This window comes from Trichoderma aggressivum (genome assembly GCF_033847375.1).
Source record: "Trichoderma aggressivum f. europaeum strain CBS 100526 chromosome Unknown scaffold_012, whole genome shotgun sequence".
NCBI classification, from domain to species: domain Eukaryota; kingdom Fungi; phylum Ascomycota; class Sordariomycetes; order Hypocreales; family Hypocreaceae; genus Trichoderma; species Trichoderma aggressivum.
Genome location: NW_026946378.1, coordinates 15414 through 31201, shown reverse-complemented (window position 1 = coordinate 31201; position 15788 = coordinate 15414). Strand labels below are relative to the sequence as shown.

The following is a 15788-nucleotide window of genomic DNA, read 5'->3' as shown; positions in this document are numbered from 1 at the left end:
CAGTAGCTCGCTGGCCAATATTCCGGGTAACGCAGAATCAAACAGCTTCGCTTCTCTCGCAGAGCTGAAATGAGCGTAGTTCTGACACGGAGCATTCGCTATGGATCTCACCATCTGCTGCCTAAAGTCCTTAGTCAGGGGGATGAATGATTAGTTTGGCCCACATAAGATGACGATATATAAACTTCATGCGTAGGTCGTCGTGTTGTTCAGAGTGTTTACGAGAATACAATTACAGGACGATCACTTCCTCTTAGAATCGCCAAACTTTAGGATTTAATTTGTCCTGCGTCATCTGTTTTGTAACGTTTCATATTCACGACACCTAGCCGCTGTTATCATTCACATCTCCAAACTCACCATCACTCAAAATCCGTGAATACAACACAACACCCATCGCCTCTGTCCAGTTAAACCACCTCATCATGTCAGAACGCATCAAACGCCGCAAACTAAACCCCGACTCAGAACCATCACCAAATCTCGACCTACAAACCCTTCCAAACATAGAGCACATCCCCGCCAAAATCCTCCTCCAAATCATCGCCCATCTCCCCGGCCTCGACACCCTCTGGAATCTTCTCACCGCATCCCCTCGCTCCCTCCGCCTCTTCAACGCCCAAGCACTCACCATCATCGAAAACATCTTTTCCAGCCCGAATTCCATCCTGCCGCCGAAAATCCAGGACATCATCCGTGCTGTTATTCTCACGCGAGCAGGTGCACTTCCGTTCAAGAGCCGCGATGAGTTACGCTACCAGTTTATACACCACAAAATACCAATGCGGACAATCAAGGACAAGACATGTATCCCTTTTGGTCCTGATTGTTTAACAACCGCGGATATACCCGTGCCAATTCTTCGATCTGTCGTTGCAACGGCACATCACATATCAGCTCTTACACACGCTTGTCTATCATTCTATCTCGGACAAGTCTACAACCCGAGCATTTTCGCACCGCAACATGCACAAACTCCCTTACCTCTATACAAAATAAGAGGCTCCAATCCTCCAGAAGCCGATAAGACTCCCGCTTGGTACCAAGTCTTCGTTGCAACGCCTTACACGGTAGTTGACGCAGGACCTCCCAGCTGGGTAGAAGAAATGCGTGTAACACGCGCCATGTGGCTCATCCAACTAGTAGGAGACGTCCGTTCATTCGTCTTCTTCAACTTTACCACATCAGGCTGGTCATACGATGACATCAACTCAACATTCCCAACATGGGCCGACAGCCTCGCCCACGACGGCTCCATGATCAACACTGGCGAAGAACTCCGCTCCGTAATAGAATACCTCGAAAATCACGGCCTCCAAACAAAAAGCCAGCCCTTCTACAAACTCCCCAAACTCCCCGCCGACGCAAACCCCGTCAACCCAGTAACTCCCCTCCCAGACCCCTGCGAAGCAACCTGGGGCGGCATCGGCATCTGGTTCAACCACGGCCACAAAACCATCAAACTGCCTCCCACCCGCGAAGCCCGAAAACGAGCAAAGGGCCCGCAACTCAGCGAAGCGTCTCTCCGAGGACAAACGAGAGCCAGTCTCGACAGCGAAGCCCCCGCAATAACCCAGCTCCGGCACTTTAGAGAGGGAAGATACGGCTTGCCGATTACAGAGGCGCGGTTCGAGAGGTATCGGCCGTTTGGACTGGCGTTTTGGGATAAACGGAGATTGCAGCTGTTAGGGCTTTTGGGGGAGGGACAGCAGAGTGAACGGGATCTTGATTTTTATTGCTTTGCGTGGGAGAGCCTGCTGGATGGTGAGTGGGTGAAGCATATTATGAGGGTGTTGAGACAGGGCGTTGCGTTGGAGAATGAGAGTGAGGGTGATGTAATTGTTGAGTCTGACGAATCTGATGATTCTGATGATGAAGAGTAAGTATATAAACCATATGGATAACATCTACTGTATATGAAGTCATAGCCATTGTAGGACGTCTACTCTTTTCCTCTGTTATATCTAACATCGTGCAACACCGTAACAAAGCATCACCAACCAACCCATCACACAACTCACAACTCACAAACACAATACAGTCAATGCATTCACAAATCATGCCCCCCAAACCCCCCACAAACACAAGAATCCCATCGAAAATCTAACACACATGCCACCCCCAAAACACATAAAACCTACAACATCCGAGAGTGCCTCACACCATCCATGCACCTCCCACTTCTCCATTAGTCGCCGCATCTCTCCCCCCATCTAAACGAAAACCCTCAAGCTCTGCATGCCCCCTTTCGTCACACCGCCAGTTCTCGTGTTCCCCGAAAAAACGCGGGCAGAGCTGCATACGATACCTGCACGACTTGCCAGCTGCAGGGAGAGACATTGGAGGACCAGGGACAGCTGTAAAGTACATGCATATATGCCTTGATGATGCGATTCAGGCAGCGAGCAGGCCAGAGGGGTCTAGAACATGGCTCATGCCGGCGTTATGCAGTAGCTTGGACGCGGGTCAATCACAAGGCAAACGTCACGACTGACATGTGAAGCTCGAATACCGAAGCAATAGAGATAGCATGTCCAACGCCACCAACACCGGATACGTGTTTCGCTAGTAAATGTTCAATCTCAAGAAGAGTCCCAAGCTCGCAGTAATAAACCCAAAGTAACCAGAATGCGGGTGCGAACCCCGTGTCAATCTCAGTCCCATTCACATTCTTTCAAAGTCAACAAAAATCCATCCGAAGCGAAAAAAAAATAAAACCCAAACATGAGCAAGAGAAGATGAAAAAAAACAAGACAGAAAAAAACAATTAAAAACGCCCATAATCAAAAGGCGAACCGTCTATATCACAATACCACGCTGGCTCCAGCCTCCCTTGCCCTTCCAGGCCCACAGCAGCATAAAGCACGCCGCAATAACACAAAGCCCCTCGGCCCAGAAAGTGACTGCGTAACAATGCTTTCCGTAGCAAACGGAATCGTCCGACCCATCATTACCGCCGTCGCCATTATCGTCACCAAAGAGCGACGGGGTGGTCGCGCGACGTGCCCCAGCTTCGTAGACTGCCGAGTAAACAAGGCCCCAGAAGGTAGATCCGAAAGCGGGCAGCATGGCGATGATGCCGAAATTGGTAGCAAAGTTCTCAACGCCCCAGATAATGGTCACGATGAGTGGTGTCAAACTAAAGATGGCACCGTATCCCGCACCGACAAGGCCCGAGACAATCCAGAACCTGTCAGCATGGTTTTGGGCAGCGCCACTGGCCAGGAACAAAAGACCAATGGCGAGAAGAATGGCGAAAAAGAGCATAAAGACAACACGAGATATGGCAAAGCGCTTGAGCGGGGATGAAGGGCGCGAAGGAGCGACTTGAATGTGTTGCGTCTCGGGTGCCGGAGCCAGGACATCGGTCAGAGTGCCAATCATGAGTCGAGCAATGGTGCTGGTGACGCCAAAGACGGAGACGTGAGTAGCCGCCGAAGTCTTGTTGTTGAGGTCTTCGGTGATGGGAGGCGTGAGAGTGCCAATGACGGTGCCCAGGTTATTGATAAAGGCCTCACCAGGTCCAATCATGAGGAGAAAGGCCAAGGCGAATGGCCACATGGTGTGGTCAGTCAAGAAGCGGCGTGTCTCGGCGTTGAGAACCCAGTTCTTCTTCCATTTCGCATCGTCGTCATCGTCGCCCTCTGCATCATCATCAGCAGCGGTTGCAGGAATTGCGCCATAGCCAGCGTTGGACCGTCGGCTTTCCGAACGCGCGAGGAGAGAGCTTCCATCGAGAAGGCCGCTCTGCTCCAGCTCTTCGATGGCCTCCTCAATGAGGTCCTGCTCGTCGACAACCTTGAGGGTAAACACGCTGAGAATTCCAACGACGAAGAGCAACACCGCTAGGAAGACAAAGAAGCGAAACACGTCGACATCGCCCTTGGACCCATCAGGGTTCTTCTCATACAGGAATCGGCTACCAAACTGGCTCAACCACATGCCACTCAGGCCGAAGCCGGTGATGGGCATGGCCAGCGCCAGTCCTCGGTATTTCCCCTTTCCAAAGTTCTTGGCACAAGTCGACACGGAGCTGATGTACATGGCGCACGTGCCGGCGCCAATCATGATGAAGGCGAGCACCATGAGCGGATACGACCAGCCGTTCTCAGCGCCGTGAGACTTGCCCAGCGTGTTGTACTCGTAGTCCAGCTTCTTGTAGATGCCCGCGGCAAGCCCGTACCCGCCTCCAAAGAGGAATGCCGACAGCAGGGCCAGCGGCGCAACGCCGACTCGGTCGCAGACGTATCCCATGACGGAGATGGGCAGATACAAGGCCAGGGAGCTGCCGATGGCGACGCCATTGACCTGGAACTGCGTATAATGTAGTCGCGAGAGGAACTTTGGAGCGTAGAGCGAGAAGACGACAATGGAGCCCGCGCACAGGGCCCCAATGGTGGCCGCGATAAGAGAGATGAAGCGAACAATCTGCTTCGATCTTATCTGGCGACGCCGGAGCGCAGGGTCGGAAACACCCGATGATTCATCGCCCTCGTCGTCGCTGGTGAGGACGGAAGAGCGGTCGTCATCGTCAAGGGCCGTAGGAGCAGTCGGATAGATGAAGCGCTGGTGATCAGAGGGAGCCGAGGTCGGCATCGCGCGTGATGGGACGGGGAAGGATGCCGCGACAGCAGCAAGAGGGAATGGATTCGGTCGGATTGAATGGGAGACGATTAATAGTTTCGCATCCTTGAACTGAAGCCAAAGAACAGATGAGGAGTGAACGAAAGAAGGAGAAGAAGAAGAAGAAGGAAAAGGAAAAGGGGCCGCAGATAGAAGAGCGGAGGAGGAAGAGTGACGATCGGATAGCAGGGAAGAGAGATGGAGAGGACAAAGGGTGGCGATTGGAACCACGGAAGATTCAGAGCTAGGTGAGACTGGAGCTCTTATCGGCGATAGCGCGCCTCGGAAGTGAGTGCTGAAAGTCTGGGGTCAAGGGCCCTGGAGTGGCTCACCGCGGGCCCCGTAGCGTCCCCAGCGGTGGGGCCTCTGGGCTGTCAGGGGCTTTGCTCCAGCGGATCTGGCTGATGCTACAGCGGGTGCGGGTCCCTAGCTGATAAGGGGATGATCACCGGCTTGGACATTGATGCACCGATGGATCCCTCACCTGAACATTATGGCGACATCAAAGAATAACCTAGGAACAGCGTGTAAATGTACATCATGTAAGAGTCAAGGTATGGTATAAACACGAAATACACATTCGGTTAGAAATAAAAACAAACAAACAAAAAGAAACATGATTTTCCTCCAAAAAATAATCCCAGCGTCTCTCTTGTTTTAGATGCCCGCAGAAAATCCTCCAATATGACCGTTTCGCCATGATACTCCCGTACGCACGCAATACTCAATGTCCCTTGCTTCCAGGCTTGATTCAAGAGTTATTTTTCCCAACCTGCTCCGTGCGAGATATGCCAAATCCAATCAATCATGCCACATAGTCTCAGTTACATGTCGTCATTTGCCCCTCGTTTGTGAGCAGCATTTCATGTCTCATCGGTGTTGCCCGAAATCCTCTCCAGGCTTGTAACCTTTCTCGTGTCCCACGAGCCGAGCAGCCTCGGCGGTTCAATCCGCTCTCCCTGGATGGGCCAGGGCGGATTCTTGGAAAACTCGGGCACGCCGTCCTCATCCGTGGTGACAATACCGGGAAGCTCGATTTCGTCGTTGCACGTGAGCAGCATGTATCCCTGGCCGGTTGTGATGAGGAGGAAATCATTGTCCACAAAGATTCTCCGCGCAAAGCCAATCTCAAACATGTAACCTGCGATATCAGATCGATGGCGTCGAGTCGCATCGTCGACCTCGCTAATGCGAGAACATCCACCCTCATTGGCGGGGCTGGGCACCAGCCATTGCATACCGTACGAGTAGTGCCTGCTGACGAGGTATTCGTCGAACCAGGCAATGATGAACTGATCTTCCCATACACACAAGTCAAAGTGTTTCACCGTTGGTGGGTACGGCCGCCGGCGACTCTCGTACTTGTTTTGTGCAAACGATTCGGTGAGGACGTTGAAGCAGATGCAGAGCCACTCGGGATTCTTCTTGTTATCGTCCTCTTCCCAAGGGGCACCTTCTTTGAGGAGCACAAACTGGACGATCCCAATGGCGTAGCCACCGTAATCATTCATCTTATGGCATGAGAGCGTCAGGCGCATGGCCGGACACGAGTGCCGACTGTCGGGGTGGCGCCGGTACTCTGGGTGAGAGAGCGAAGTCTCGAATCGAGCCACTGGCACGCCGCGGTCAAACTTGATGACAACGATGGTGTGGATGCGGGGGTCTGCACAATGACAACACATGGTCAACACTCGATACACAAATGCCAACCAACAACGTCTTGTACTTACCAGGCGGTGCAGGCGAGTTCAGCCAGGCTGCAAAGACAATGTCCGTGTCGGTTGGATGAAACATGATGCCGGGCACGCCTCCCAGGTCCTTTTCCCAGCCGTTGGGCTGATGAAAGTGCTCGCCGTGGTCAATCTCTAGCTCGTAGGCAGTGTCACTCCAGCCCCATATGATAACGTGTCCCTGCTTGGTCACAAACGCCACGACGTCACCCTGAGCGTAGCACTGCGCAAACTTGCCTGGGAGGACGACGTTTTTGGAAAGCCGGTTCTCCAGGTGAAACACAGTTCTAGCGGCCAAATGTTAGTAGAGGAAAGTAGAGCCTCGAAAATGAGAAGAGGTGCTTGTAACGTACATGGTTTGTCCGTTATCCGGTACGTTTCGGTCCCGGTACTGAGGTGAGCTTGATGCCAGGATGACGAGGCTGTCGGTGACGGCCTGGAGCTGCAGCGGCCTTCCCGAGACGAAATCTACGCCGAAGCTGAAGCGAGCCCTCTCGCGGGTGTACAAGTCGTCGACAAAGAGGTGACAGTTGTCCGGCTGCCAGGCCACCTTGCCGTTGGAGTAGCAGATGGTCAGAGGCGCGAAGCCAAAGTCCACCTTGCGCAAGTCACCGAGCTGACGGCCCGGCGGTGCCTCTTGGCTGCTGATGAAGTAATCAGAGCTCCAGCCCACATCCCACGAGACAAAAGACCGCTTGCTGCGGCTGATGAAGTGCTTCCGCAGGTAGCGCTTGGCCGAGGCCAGAAACAGTTCGTGACGGTCGGGCACGTCGCCGCCGTAGAGCTCCAAGAGGCCGGGGAAGAAGCGGCGGCACAAAAACGTGGAGACGACACCCTGCGTCCAGGCCTCGCGCCAGTCCTTGCTGACCAAGAAGCAGTTGAGCACGTCCTGCAACCGCAGGTGAGGCACAATGGAGGCAAAGACCTCTGGCGGCAGCTCTCTCAAGCCGGCGAAGCCCTCCATCTTGACGTGGCCGTCGCGGAAGCGGTTCCGGATGTAGAGCAGATCCCAGGGCGAGAGGCTGTCGAGAAAGGCGTCGAGCGACTCTCTCCTGCGGCGAGGCTTGAAGCTGGGCACTACGAAGCGGTGCTTTGGCTGCTTGAGCTTGAGCTGCTGTGTCTCCGCCAGGGGTGAGAAGGAAGATGACGAAGAGGACGGAGAGGGAGAGGGAGAGGGCGAGGAGGACGGAGACGAAGGCGAAGGCGAAGGCGGAAGAGAAGTCATGGTCATTGCATCATGATACTCCGGGGTTACAATAGCGAGAGAGAGAGTCAGAGAGAGAGGGAGAGAGACAGTCAAGGCAGGGCGTCGGAAGCTGAGTCAAAATGAGATGAAAAAGCAGCAAGGGAACAGAATCAATCCCCCGCCGCGGAAATTGGGCAAAAAGAAGAGGCAGAGGCAATGTTTGAGACAGGTCAGCGCAAAGACGGGACAGAAGATGGCAGAGGAGAAACACAGGAAATGAGAAGATGAGAAAAGGAAGGAAAAGGGAAAAATGATGGATGGATGAGCTGAGAAGCCTCGTTAAGCCGCCTGCCGAAGTTGAGACTGAGCAGTACCCGTACATGTACATGCGCAGTACCGGCGCGAGTGTGTGGACGCGAGAGGCTGATGCGGTGCGGCAGAGTGTCACGTGTGGGTATTGGTGAGGTACCGCACGATTGATGCGTCGTTAGCGGGTGCCATTCGCTGCAATGGAACCAACAGAGGCAAAACGGGAGAAGAGGAGGATGAGATGAGAAGAGGAGAGGAGAGGAGAGGATAAGACCAGATAAGAAGAGGGAGAGAGTGGATGAATTAATCAAAAAAAGATGGTAGTTTGTAACAGCATCAATATTTAGAGGAGTAGTATTAATACTATAGGTACCTACTGGGTATTAATATTAATTAATACTACTAGGTAGTTTGCTCGATCAAGCCTTTACATACATCTGCTCACCGAACTTGGCTTTTTGCTTGGCTTTGGGCGGGAACAGGGCCCGAGGAGGGGTACAATTCCATCCTTCCATCCATCCATCCATCCATCTAATGCAAGTCCTCGCCCAATGGCCCCAAGTACAGCGCAGTAGATGCCTGTAACGACAGCCCGAGATGCAGCAGCAGCCAAATCATCTATCCATTGGGGTTGATCCATTCCATCCATGAATGCATCAACATCAATTCATATCCATTGGATGGATTACACTGAATGCACTGCACTGCACTGCACTGTAAGAAAGACGCTCCAACTCAAAAGCAAAAGCAGGGCAAAAGCAGGGCAAAAGCAAAGCAGCGTCCCAAAATCCATTCCGTGATACGTGGTTCCACTGCCACGGTCTGCATCCCTGCCAAGATCAGATAAGCTGCGCGCCCTTGCGTCTTCCTCCGCTTTTTTCTTTCTCTTCCCTCTCACGATGCCTGTTCCCTCGCCAATGGATGGATTTTGCCTCGCTCGTTGCTATGTACTGTACGGTGCAGTGCTCTTGCGATCGGCACAGCTGCCTTATGGGGGTCGGGATCGTCCGCGCCTAGATTGGAAGTGGCTTCACTTTTGGCTGTGATGAGCAGTGTCAATATTTGGAGCCTCTATTGGCATTTGACTAGGCCAGCTGGTGGTGATGGGTGGATGGAGCTGTCTTTGTCGTATGTAGCATGTCGTATTGATCTGACTTGTTACCCCGGGTTTTTGTGTTGCCGCCACGGCTGCTCCCTAGTAGTACGTACGAGTAATACTAGATTGATCGAGATGTTGGCAATAGTAGTTTGTCCGCTAGTCATGACACAAACAACTACTCGTGCTGCTGCTGCAGTGGCCATCTCGAAATTTATGCCGGTATTGTGCAAGCCTCGACCGTCTCGGATGCAGCAAAGACGCCCTCCCGCCCTCCCCCCAATCGTCCAAGACATGCAGCCCAGGGCAATTAAACAATGCCAGTCCCGCCCAGATGCCGAGCACTAGTAGTGAGTAGTACTAGTCGTAACAGAGAGTATGAGTAGTAGTAGAATCCAAAGGAAGAATGACGAAAAGAAACGGCAAAGGGGACAAGAGAAGAAATCGTACGATCCCCACGTCTCCCCCCCTCCAGCCGTGATTCGATTCGATTCGCTCGCTCGCTCAACCACCCGTCCGGTAATACTCCTCCACGCCCTGCCACCAGCTCTTGATCCCTGCCACGTCCAGCCACGACAAGTCCCACGGGTCCTCAAACCACCACCGCCTGTCGCCGTCGCTGGCGTACTTCTTCAGGCTGCCCCCGTCGAACCGGTGGTTCTTGACGCCGACCAGCAGCACGGCGCTGCCCACCCGCGGCGTGAACCCGTCCGGGTCCAGAAACACCGTCAGGTGCACCTGCTTGGCCGTCGACGGGTCGGCGATGCGTGCCGTGCGCTGCTTGCCCGGCGCCAGATGCGACGGCTCCACGGGCGACAGCGAGGCCACAATCGCCAGCACGTTGACCGACCAGTTCTGGGCATAAGGGAGATGCGGAATCAGCCGCAGCGTCGTCAGCTTGAGGGGCGTCTGGTGGTCGTGCCAGTCCCTGGGCAAGGCAATTGGCTGCTGCTGCTGCTGCTGCTGTTGTTGCTGCTGCTGTTGCTGCTGCTGCTGCTGTTGTTGCTGCTGCTGTTGCTGCTGCTGCTGCTGCTGCTGCTGCTGCTGCGGCTTGTCGCTGCCCGCTGCCGTCTCCCTTGCGTTGGATGCAGCCGCCGGCTTCTTGCGCGTCGTTTTCCGCGCCGGAAACGTGCGGGCTTCAAAGGCCTCGAACGCGTTCTCCAGGTCCTCGTCGTCCTCGTCGTCGTCCTTCCCGTCCTTGTCGTCCAGGGGTCGACGAGTCTGGGCCTTGCCTCTGTCTTGGAATCTGGCCTTGGTGGGAGTCTGGACTGAGGGCGAGGCTTGCACGTCTGCGAATCGGACGACGCCTCGCCTTGGCCCGGATGCCCTTGGCGTCGTCTGGGCCTCTTCCGATACCGTCCCCTGCTTCTCTGCTGCGAGTTGCTCGTCTGTGCTCACCTTGGCCGTGACCGCAGCTGGCTGTTCAGCATCCTCAGCATCCTCAGCACCCGCGACGTCTTTGCCCTTTTCATGCCGACGCCACATGGCCATATATGACTCGTTCCATCCAGCCGTCTCCAGCTCGTTGACAATCAGATACACCATGCCCCTTTCGTCCTCTTTCTCTCTCTCCTCCCTCTCATCTTCCTCTTCGTCCCCTTGGTCAACGAGATTCTGCCCATCGCCGCCAGGCTCCTCGAACCGCATAACAAAGTCCCCCACTCGCACGCAGCATCCGACAAACACGTCTCTCTTTTCCACTAGGTAAAACATGTCGGGGTGCAGCAGGGCCTGGATGCACAGCTCGCCGTCCCCCAGCACCAACCTGACGGCGTGAGAGTCGTCGTCCTCGGGCGTCGCAGCCGGCGCCGGCATCACGTCGATGCCCTCGACGATGAAGATGGAGCCTGATATGCAGCGGCGAGTGCTGAGCATCTGCCTGATCAGTGGCTGAAGCGTGAATGGCTGCTGGCTGGGAGCGGTTGTTATGGCGGCAGGATTGAGGCGAGCCATCGTTTGACACCACTTTTGCGCTGTGGCATCTTTGCAGAGGAGAAGCCCGAGGTTTATTTGCCGCCGCAGGTTGCGAGCGCCATTCCCAAGGCCCGTATACAATCGTAAATTCACGATCCAGAGCGTAGATTCAAACTCCGTAGTGCAAATGTACCACCCAGCCAACCCAAGGGCGATGGCTTGGCAGCTAAAGGCACGATGATGCATCTATCCGGGTTTGCCTCAATCGGGGCATTCCTTACCATCTCCACCAAAAATGAAGGAACAATGAAACTCGGTGTTTTGGTGCTCCCATCTTGAAACTATCGTCTTCGTCTTCTTTGTCCAACAAGGAGACAGTCTCAACGCCATGAGTCACCCTGAAATACTCCAAAAAGAGCTGGAAACGGCGTTTGGGGCCCTCCGCCAGGCCTCCAAATTAAGCCAGCTCATCATCTCCTCTCAGGATAAAGGAACCATCACAAAGGACGACTTTAGCCCCGTCACCATTGCAGACTTTGCCATCCAGGCCCTCTTGATTTCCACCTTTAAAGATGCATTTCCCGAGGATACCTTTGTAGGAGAAGAAGACGCCGCCGATTTGCGAGCCAACGAGGCATTAATGAGTCGTGTCTGGGATCTTCTCAACACCATTGCCCAGGACGAAGACACTCAGAGGGGCGCCTGCAAACTACCCCAGACCAAAGACCAGATGTGCGATCTGATCGACCAGGCGGGCACGAGCCATCCAGGGGGGGCAGGATCTGGCAGGGTTTGGGTGTTTGATCCGATTGACGGCACCAAGACATATCTGAGGGGCGAGCTGTACGCCATCAATATCGGTCTGATTGTCGATGGCAAGCAGACTCTGGGTGTTGTTGGTTGTCCCAACCTATCGTTGAATCACAAAGGCCCCCTTCGAAATAGCGATATTGATCCTGAAGGCAAGGGCTGCATCGTTTATGCCATCAAGGGCCACGGCGCCTTTGCGAGGTCTTTGCAAAGTGAATCTCAACATGTCAAGCAGCTGCCTAAGCAACCTGCAACTGCAACACAGGATCTAAGCTTCGTCACATGCACTGGTCTCGTCGATTCAGCCCTCGACGGCGTTCATGAAGTGGTTGCGGAGCGTCTGGGAGTCGCATTTCCAAGAAGCGATCTTGTTCCTTGGGTGCTTCGCTGGGCCGCCATGGCTCTTGGTATCGGCAACACGACTGTCTGGGTGTACAAGCGCCGAGACAGATTTGCGAAATCCTGGGACCATTCAGGCGCCATGCTGCTCTTTGAAGAGACGGGTGGAAAGATTACAGACGTGCACGGCAAAGATATTGACTTGTCGGCTGGAAGAAAGTTGAGTGCCAACTTTGGCTTTGTGGCAGCGCCGGTAGCAGTCCACGATACAGTATTAAAGACAGTCCACGATGTATTAAAAGAGCAAGGGAGAGACGAGTTCTTGCAATAGGTGTAAATTGTATAGTGTAAAATAGGAAAAGCACGAGGGTGGCATTGCGACGATTGTTACTGCATCACATCTGAATTAGAAGACTTGTACAAGCTTGTCATTACAACTATTCCATATCAACAAACATATAATATTACATGAGTAAAGTTGATTCTACAAACTATTTCGTATACACACCGTGACTAACGGCGTGATATCCCTTCTTTCCTACTATCTCGACCAACTCGCTGCGCCAATCCTCACCGCGAGCCAATTTCTCAATGATCCCTGCAAACGTGTATTCGGGCTTCCAGCAAAGTTCTCGAACGGCTTTTCCCGAGTCGTAGACACGATCCATTCGATCTAAATAGTTCCATCCTTTCTCCCGAAACACTTCTGCGGCTGCAGGAACTACTTTGTCAAGCACTTCTCCTGGGTTTCTGTCCAGGGCAGCCAGCGTCTCTGGATCATTCGAGAATGGCGGCGGCGCACTGATGATGTACTTGGACCATCCAATTTGTCCAGCCTTTTCCATAGCGCATACCGTTGCCGAAACGATATCCTTGATATCACAACGACGATACGCCATCTCCAAGACCTTGAGATTGTCGTCGCTCATCGCATTCCGTCGATCCTCATCGTCATCTTCCTCTGGAAAGAAGCGGCTCACACGAAGAACCAGAATCGGAAGGTTATGCTGCTTGTGGAAGAGCTGGCAAACATCTTCAGCCGCAATTTTAGTCACCCCATAGATGTTTTTGGGAATGGGAACGACCGTCTCGTCGATCCAGGCTGCGGGGGAGCCTGGCTTGGGGCTGAGCGAAGAGCCAAAGGCGCTGGTGGTGCTGAAGAAGACGAAGCTTTTGATTAGATCGCCGAGTTTGGCTGCTTCTTCGAGAAGTAGCAGAGTGCCTGCAATGTTTGTCTGGACAAAGTCGTTTTTGGTGTGGGATCCGACGTGAGGCTTGTGGAGAGTTGCCGTGTGGAGGACGTGCTTGATGGGGTATTTTTGAAAGATGCTGGTGATGAGGGCTTCGTCTGTTATTGAGCCGACGCAGGTAGTTGTTGGAGAAGCGAGAATGTCGATTCCAATTGGTGTGAAGCCGAGTGATGGCAGAGTTATCATGAGGGCATGGCCCAAATGGCCAGATGAGCCCGTGACAAGAACATCGTATTGGGTGTCTGTAGAAAGCGGCATGTTGACACACTTATTCCTTAGATGTATAGGGATTGACAGAACGAAAAGAGAGAGAAAAGAGGAAAGTAATGAGAGACTAGAGATGCTTAGATTAAATATTAGACTCAACATAGGTGCATACATGTTTGACACACGAAATCACAGGTTGAAAAACGTTTGTTCTGATATTGTCGCCAAGAATTCAGAGTAGTGAGTGGGGTGCGCTGAGGGTATGCGGCGAATGAGTCGAGAAGCCGGCCACGTTAGTCTAGAAAAGGCAAAAAATGAAGTCGGCGAAGAGAGACGGGGTTAGAGCAATCTCGTGTTTAGCTTGATTCATAAAGAACGAGGTTGAGCGTTAGTTTGGTCTTGGACAGATGTGGAAATAATAAACGTTGAAGTAATAAGAATGGGCCCGTTGTCGGATCAAGAGATGGATTTAGAGGTTAGCTGTTTGCTAAGAGCGTGATGACGTGAAGACGTTAACGCTGATTCGGGTGGAGTTGGGAAATCAATACTGAGGTGAAGCCTAATGACTCTGCTGAATACCTGTAGTAGTTCTAATGGAAAGGTACTTAAATGGTCAATGTCAATTCTGTTTGGGTTGAAACGCAGAGAGCGTTGAGCTGCGTTTGCAAGGGTTTTTGTGCCAAACATAGCAGAAAACCACAAAGTGGTGTGAAGTGATATTTCGCTGGATGAAAATAATAGCTACTATGGATGCCCAAGGGTTGGCGTATTCCAGCTTCTTCAATACAATACCCAGCATTTGACTGTCCTGCTTTGGTGTGATGCAAGCTGTTTCTAGCTGTGTGTTCCCACCACCTATGAGTCACTTGAACTACTTACTTGGTAGATGATCCAGCCTCGAATAGTATCTAAACCTAAACAGAATGAGATCTTCAACTCACTACGCGCGCATTCAATGGCCTGCAGGCAAAGATCCTCACTCTCATCTCTTCACAACGTCCCCGGCCATTCTAATTCTCACGCGCACTACAATGCCAAATCCCGTCAATGTCTCCCATAACCCAAACTCGTTTTCCTTTCTAAACGTGACTTGTTCGGCTTTGGCAGTCATCACCACGTCATCTTTGGGTTCCTCAGCCGCGGGGGGTGCTGGCCGGACAGGTTCGTCCGATTTCTTGAACAGACCCCAGATACCGGATTTCTTGCTGCCGTTGGCTTGACTGGCGCACCGATCCCTAATCGATTGCGTGTTTTTGGGAATAGAGGCGGGCCGTTGAGGTTGTAGATGCTTCGCAAGCCGCCGCGCCATGTCTTCGTTTTCCCACCAAAGTGACGGACTCGTCCCATCATCACCACCCTCCGACAGAGCATAGCCGTCTGTTTTCTTTTTCGTTTGGCCGTCGCCTTTCTTTGTATTTTCGCGAACACGAATCAGCGTCCTAAACTCGCCCGCACGCCTTTCATCCTCGTCGCTAAACTTCCAGCCCTCGCCGATGGCTGCATCGGGCACAAACGTCGCTTCCGCAAGCCTCGGCGTCGGATGGATCTCTGAAATAGAGGACAAGAAATATTCCATGTATGGCACGATGAGCGACAGCACGTAGCTGTCGCGGTCATCTCTGGCCGAGGCTCGGGCAGCCTGCGAGGCGGTGATTTCGCTTCGAAGGCCGGCTACGTGAGACGAGAATATGGATGAAGGCCTTGCGTCTGAGTGTTGGGCTGAGGCGCTGCTGGTGGGATTCGCACTTGGTGAGTACGGAGGTGGAAGGTCGTTTCCATCTTCAAAGTCAAGATGGTCGTCCATGGTAAAAGCAAATGGCTGGTTGTAGCTGTGATACAGCTACACGTCAATCACAAGTACTTGATGAGCACAGGTAAAAGTGATATTGTTAAAGTTACATTGTTCAAGCAGCCTGTCTCTGCGGCTGAACATTAACACACTCAAAGTGAGGCGGCTTAGCGCCGAGACAGAAATCCGCCTTGAAAAAGCCTTTGTCTGCACTGCCTTTGCATTTAACTTGCGCTTTATTCGCAATCAGCCTAACGAGGCGTAGTGCAAGTATCGCTCAGAGGCCCAAGTCGCACTGTGTTTGATATAAATTAGTGCCTCAAGAGGAGGTCAGATAGAGCAGGACTGGAAGATAAATAAATGCAAACATTCAGCAGTATAAGCACCTAATTAGATCATCAAGTGATACTTTTGTAAGGCAACGCCTATTCAGCCACACCTAAAGTTGACTGTATAACTATAATAGCAGTTACTACAAGATAATGGACAGAGTAGCAGATACTTTATTAAAGAACAGGCGTATGTTTTAGCGCGT

The 15788-nt window shown here is 52.7% G+C and overlaps 7 protein-coding genes across 7 annotated transcripts; 2 read left to right on the top strand and 5 right to left on the bottom strand.

Moving 5' to 3' along the window:
• Nucleotides 1-425: 425 nt before the first annotated feature.
• On the top strand, nucleotides 426-1883 carry Triagg1_3896 (uncharacterized protein; the record flags this gene model as incomplete). The annotated part of the gene is made up of 1 exon (XM_062898238.1): nucleotides 426-1883. The coding sequence occupies one exon, from the start codon at nucleotides 426-428 to the stop codon at nucleotides 1881-1883; it is 1458 nt and encodes a 485-aa protein (XP_062756916.1).
• Nucleotides 1884-2799: 916 nt separating this feature from the next.
• Triagg1_3895 (uncharacterized protein) lies at nucleotides 2800-4596 on the bottom strand (the record flags this gene model as incomplete). Its single annotated transcript, XM_062898237.1, has 1 exon — nucleotides 2800-4596. The coding sequence occupies one exon, from the start codon at nucleotides 4594-4596 to the stop codon at nucleotides 2800-2802; it is 1797 nt and encodes a 598-aa protein (XP_062756915.1).
• An 890-nt stretch (nucleotides 4597-5486) lies between these two features.
• On the bottom strand, nucleotides 5487-7584 carry Triagg1_3894 (uncharacterized protein; the record flags this gene model as incomplete). Its single annotated transcript, XM_062898236.1, has 3 exons — nucleotides 5487-6286; nucleotides 6354-6640; nucleotides 6707-7584. 3 exons carry the CDS (start codon nucleotides 7582-7584, stop codon nucleotides 5487-5489), a joined length of 1965 nt encoding a protein of 654 aa, XP_062756914.1.
• A 1864-nt stretch (nucleotides 7585-9448) lies between these two features.
• On the bottom strand, nucleotides 9449-11104 carry Triagg1_3893 (uncharacterized protein; the record flags this gene model as incomplete). The annotated part of the gene is made up of 1 exon (XM_062898235.1): nucleotides 9449-11104. The coding sequence occupies one exon, from the start codon at nucleotides 11102-11104 to the stop codon at nucleotides 9449-9451; it is 1656 nt and encodes a 551-aa protein (XP_062756913.1).
• Nucleotides 11105-11246: 142 nt separating this feature from the next.
• On the top strand, nucleotides 11247-12338 carry Triagg1_3892 (uncharacterized protein; the record flags this gene model as incomplete). Its single annotated transcript, XM_062898234.1, has 1 exon — nucleotides 11247-12338. The coding sequence occupies one exon, from the start codon at nucleotides 11247-11249 to the stop codon at nucleotides 12336-12338; it is 1092 nt and encodes a 363-aa protein (XP_062756912.1).
• A 160-nt stretch (nucleotides 12339-12498) lies between these two features.
• On the bottom strand, nucleotides 12499-13515 carry Triagg1_3891 (uncharacterized protein; the record flags this gene model as incomplete). The annotated part of the gene is made up of 1 exon (XM_062898233.1): nucleotides 12499-13515. One exon carries the CDS (start codon nucleotides 13513-13515, stop codon nucleotides 12499-12501), a length of 1017 nt encoding a protein of 338 aa, XP_062756911.1.
• A 931-nt stretch (nucleotides 13516-14446) lies between these two features.
• Triagg1_3890 (uncharacterized protein) lies at nucleotides 14447-15268 on the bottom strand (the record flags this gene model as incomplete). The annotated part of the gene is made up of 1 exon (XM_062898232.1): nucleotides 14447-15268. The coding sequence occupies one exon, from the start codon at nucleotides 15266-15268 to the stop codon at nucleotides 14447-14449; it is 822 nt and encodes a 273-aa protein (XP_062756910.1).
• Between the last annotated feature and the right edge of the window lie 520 nt (nucleotides 15269-15788).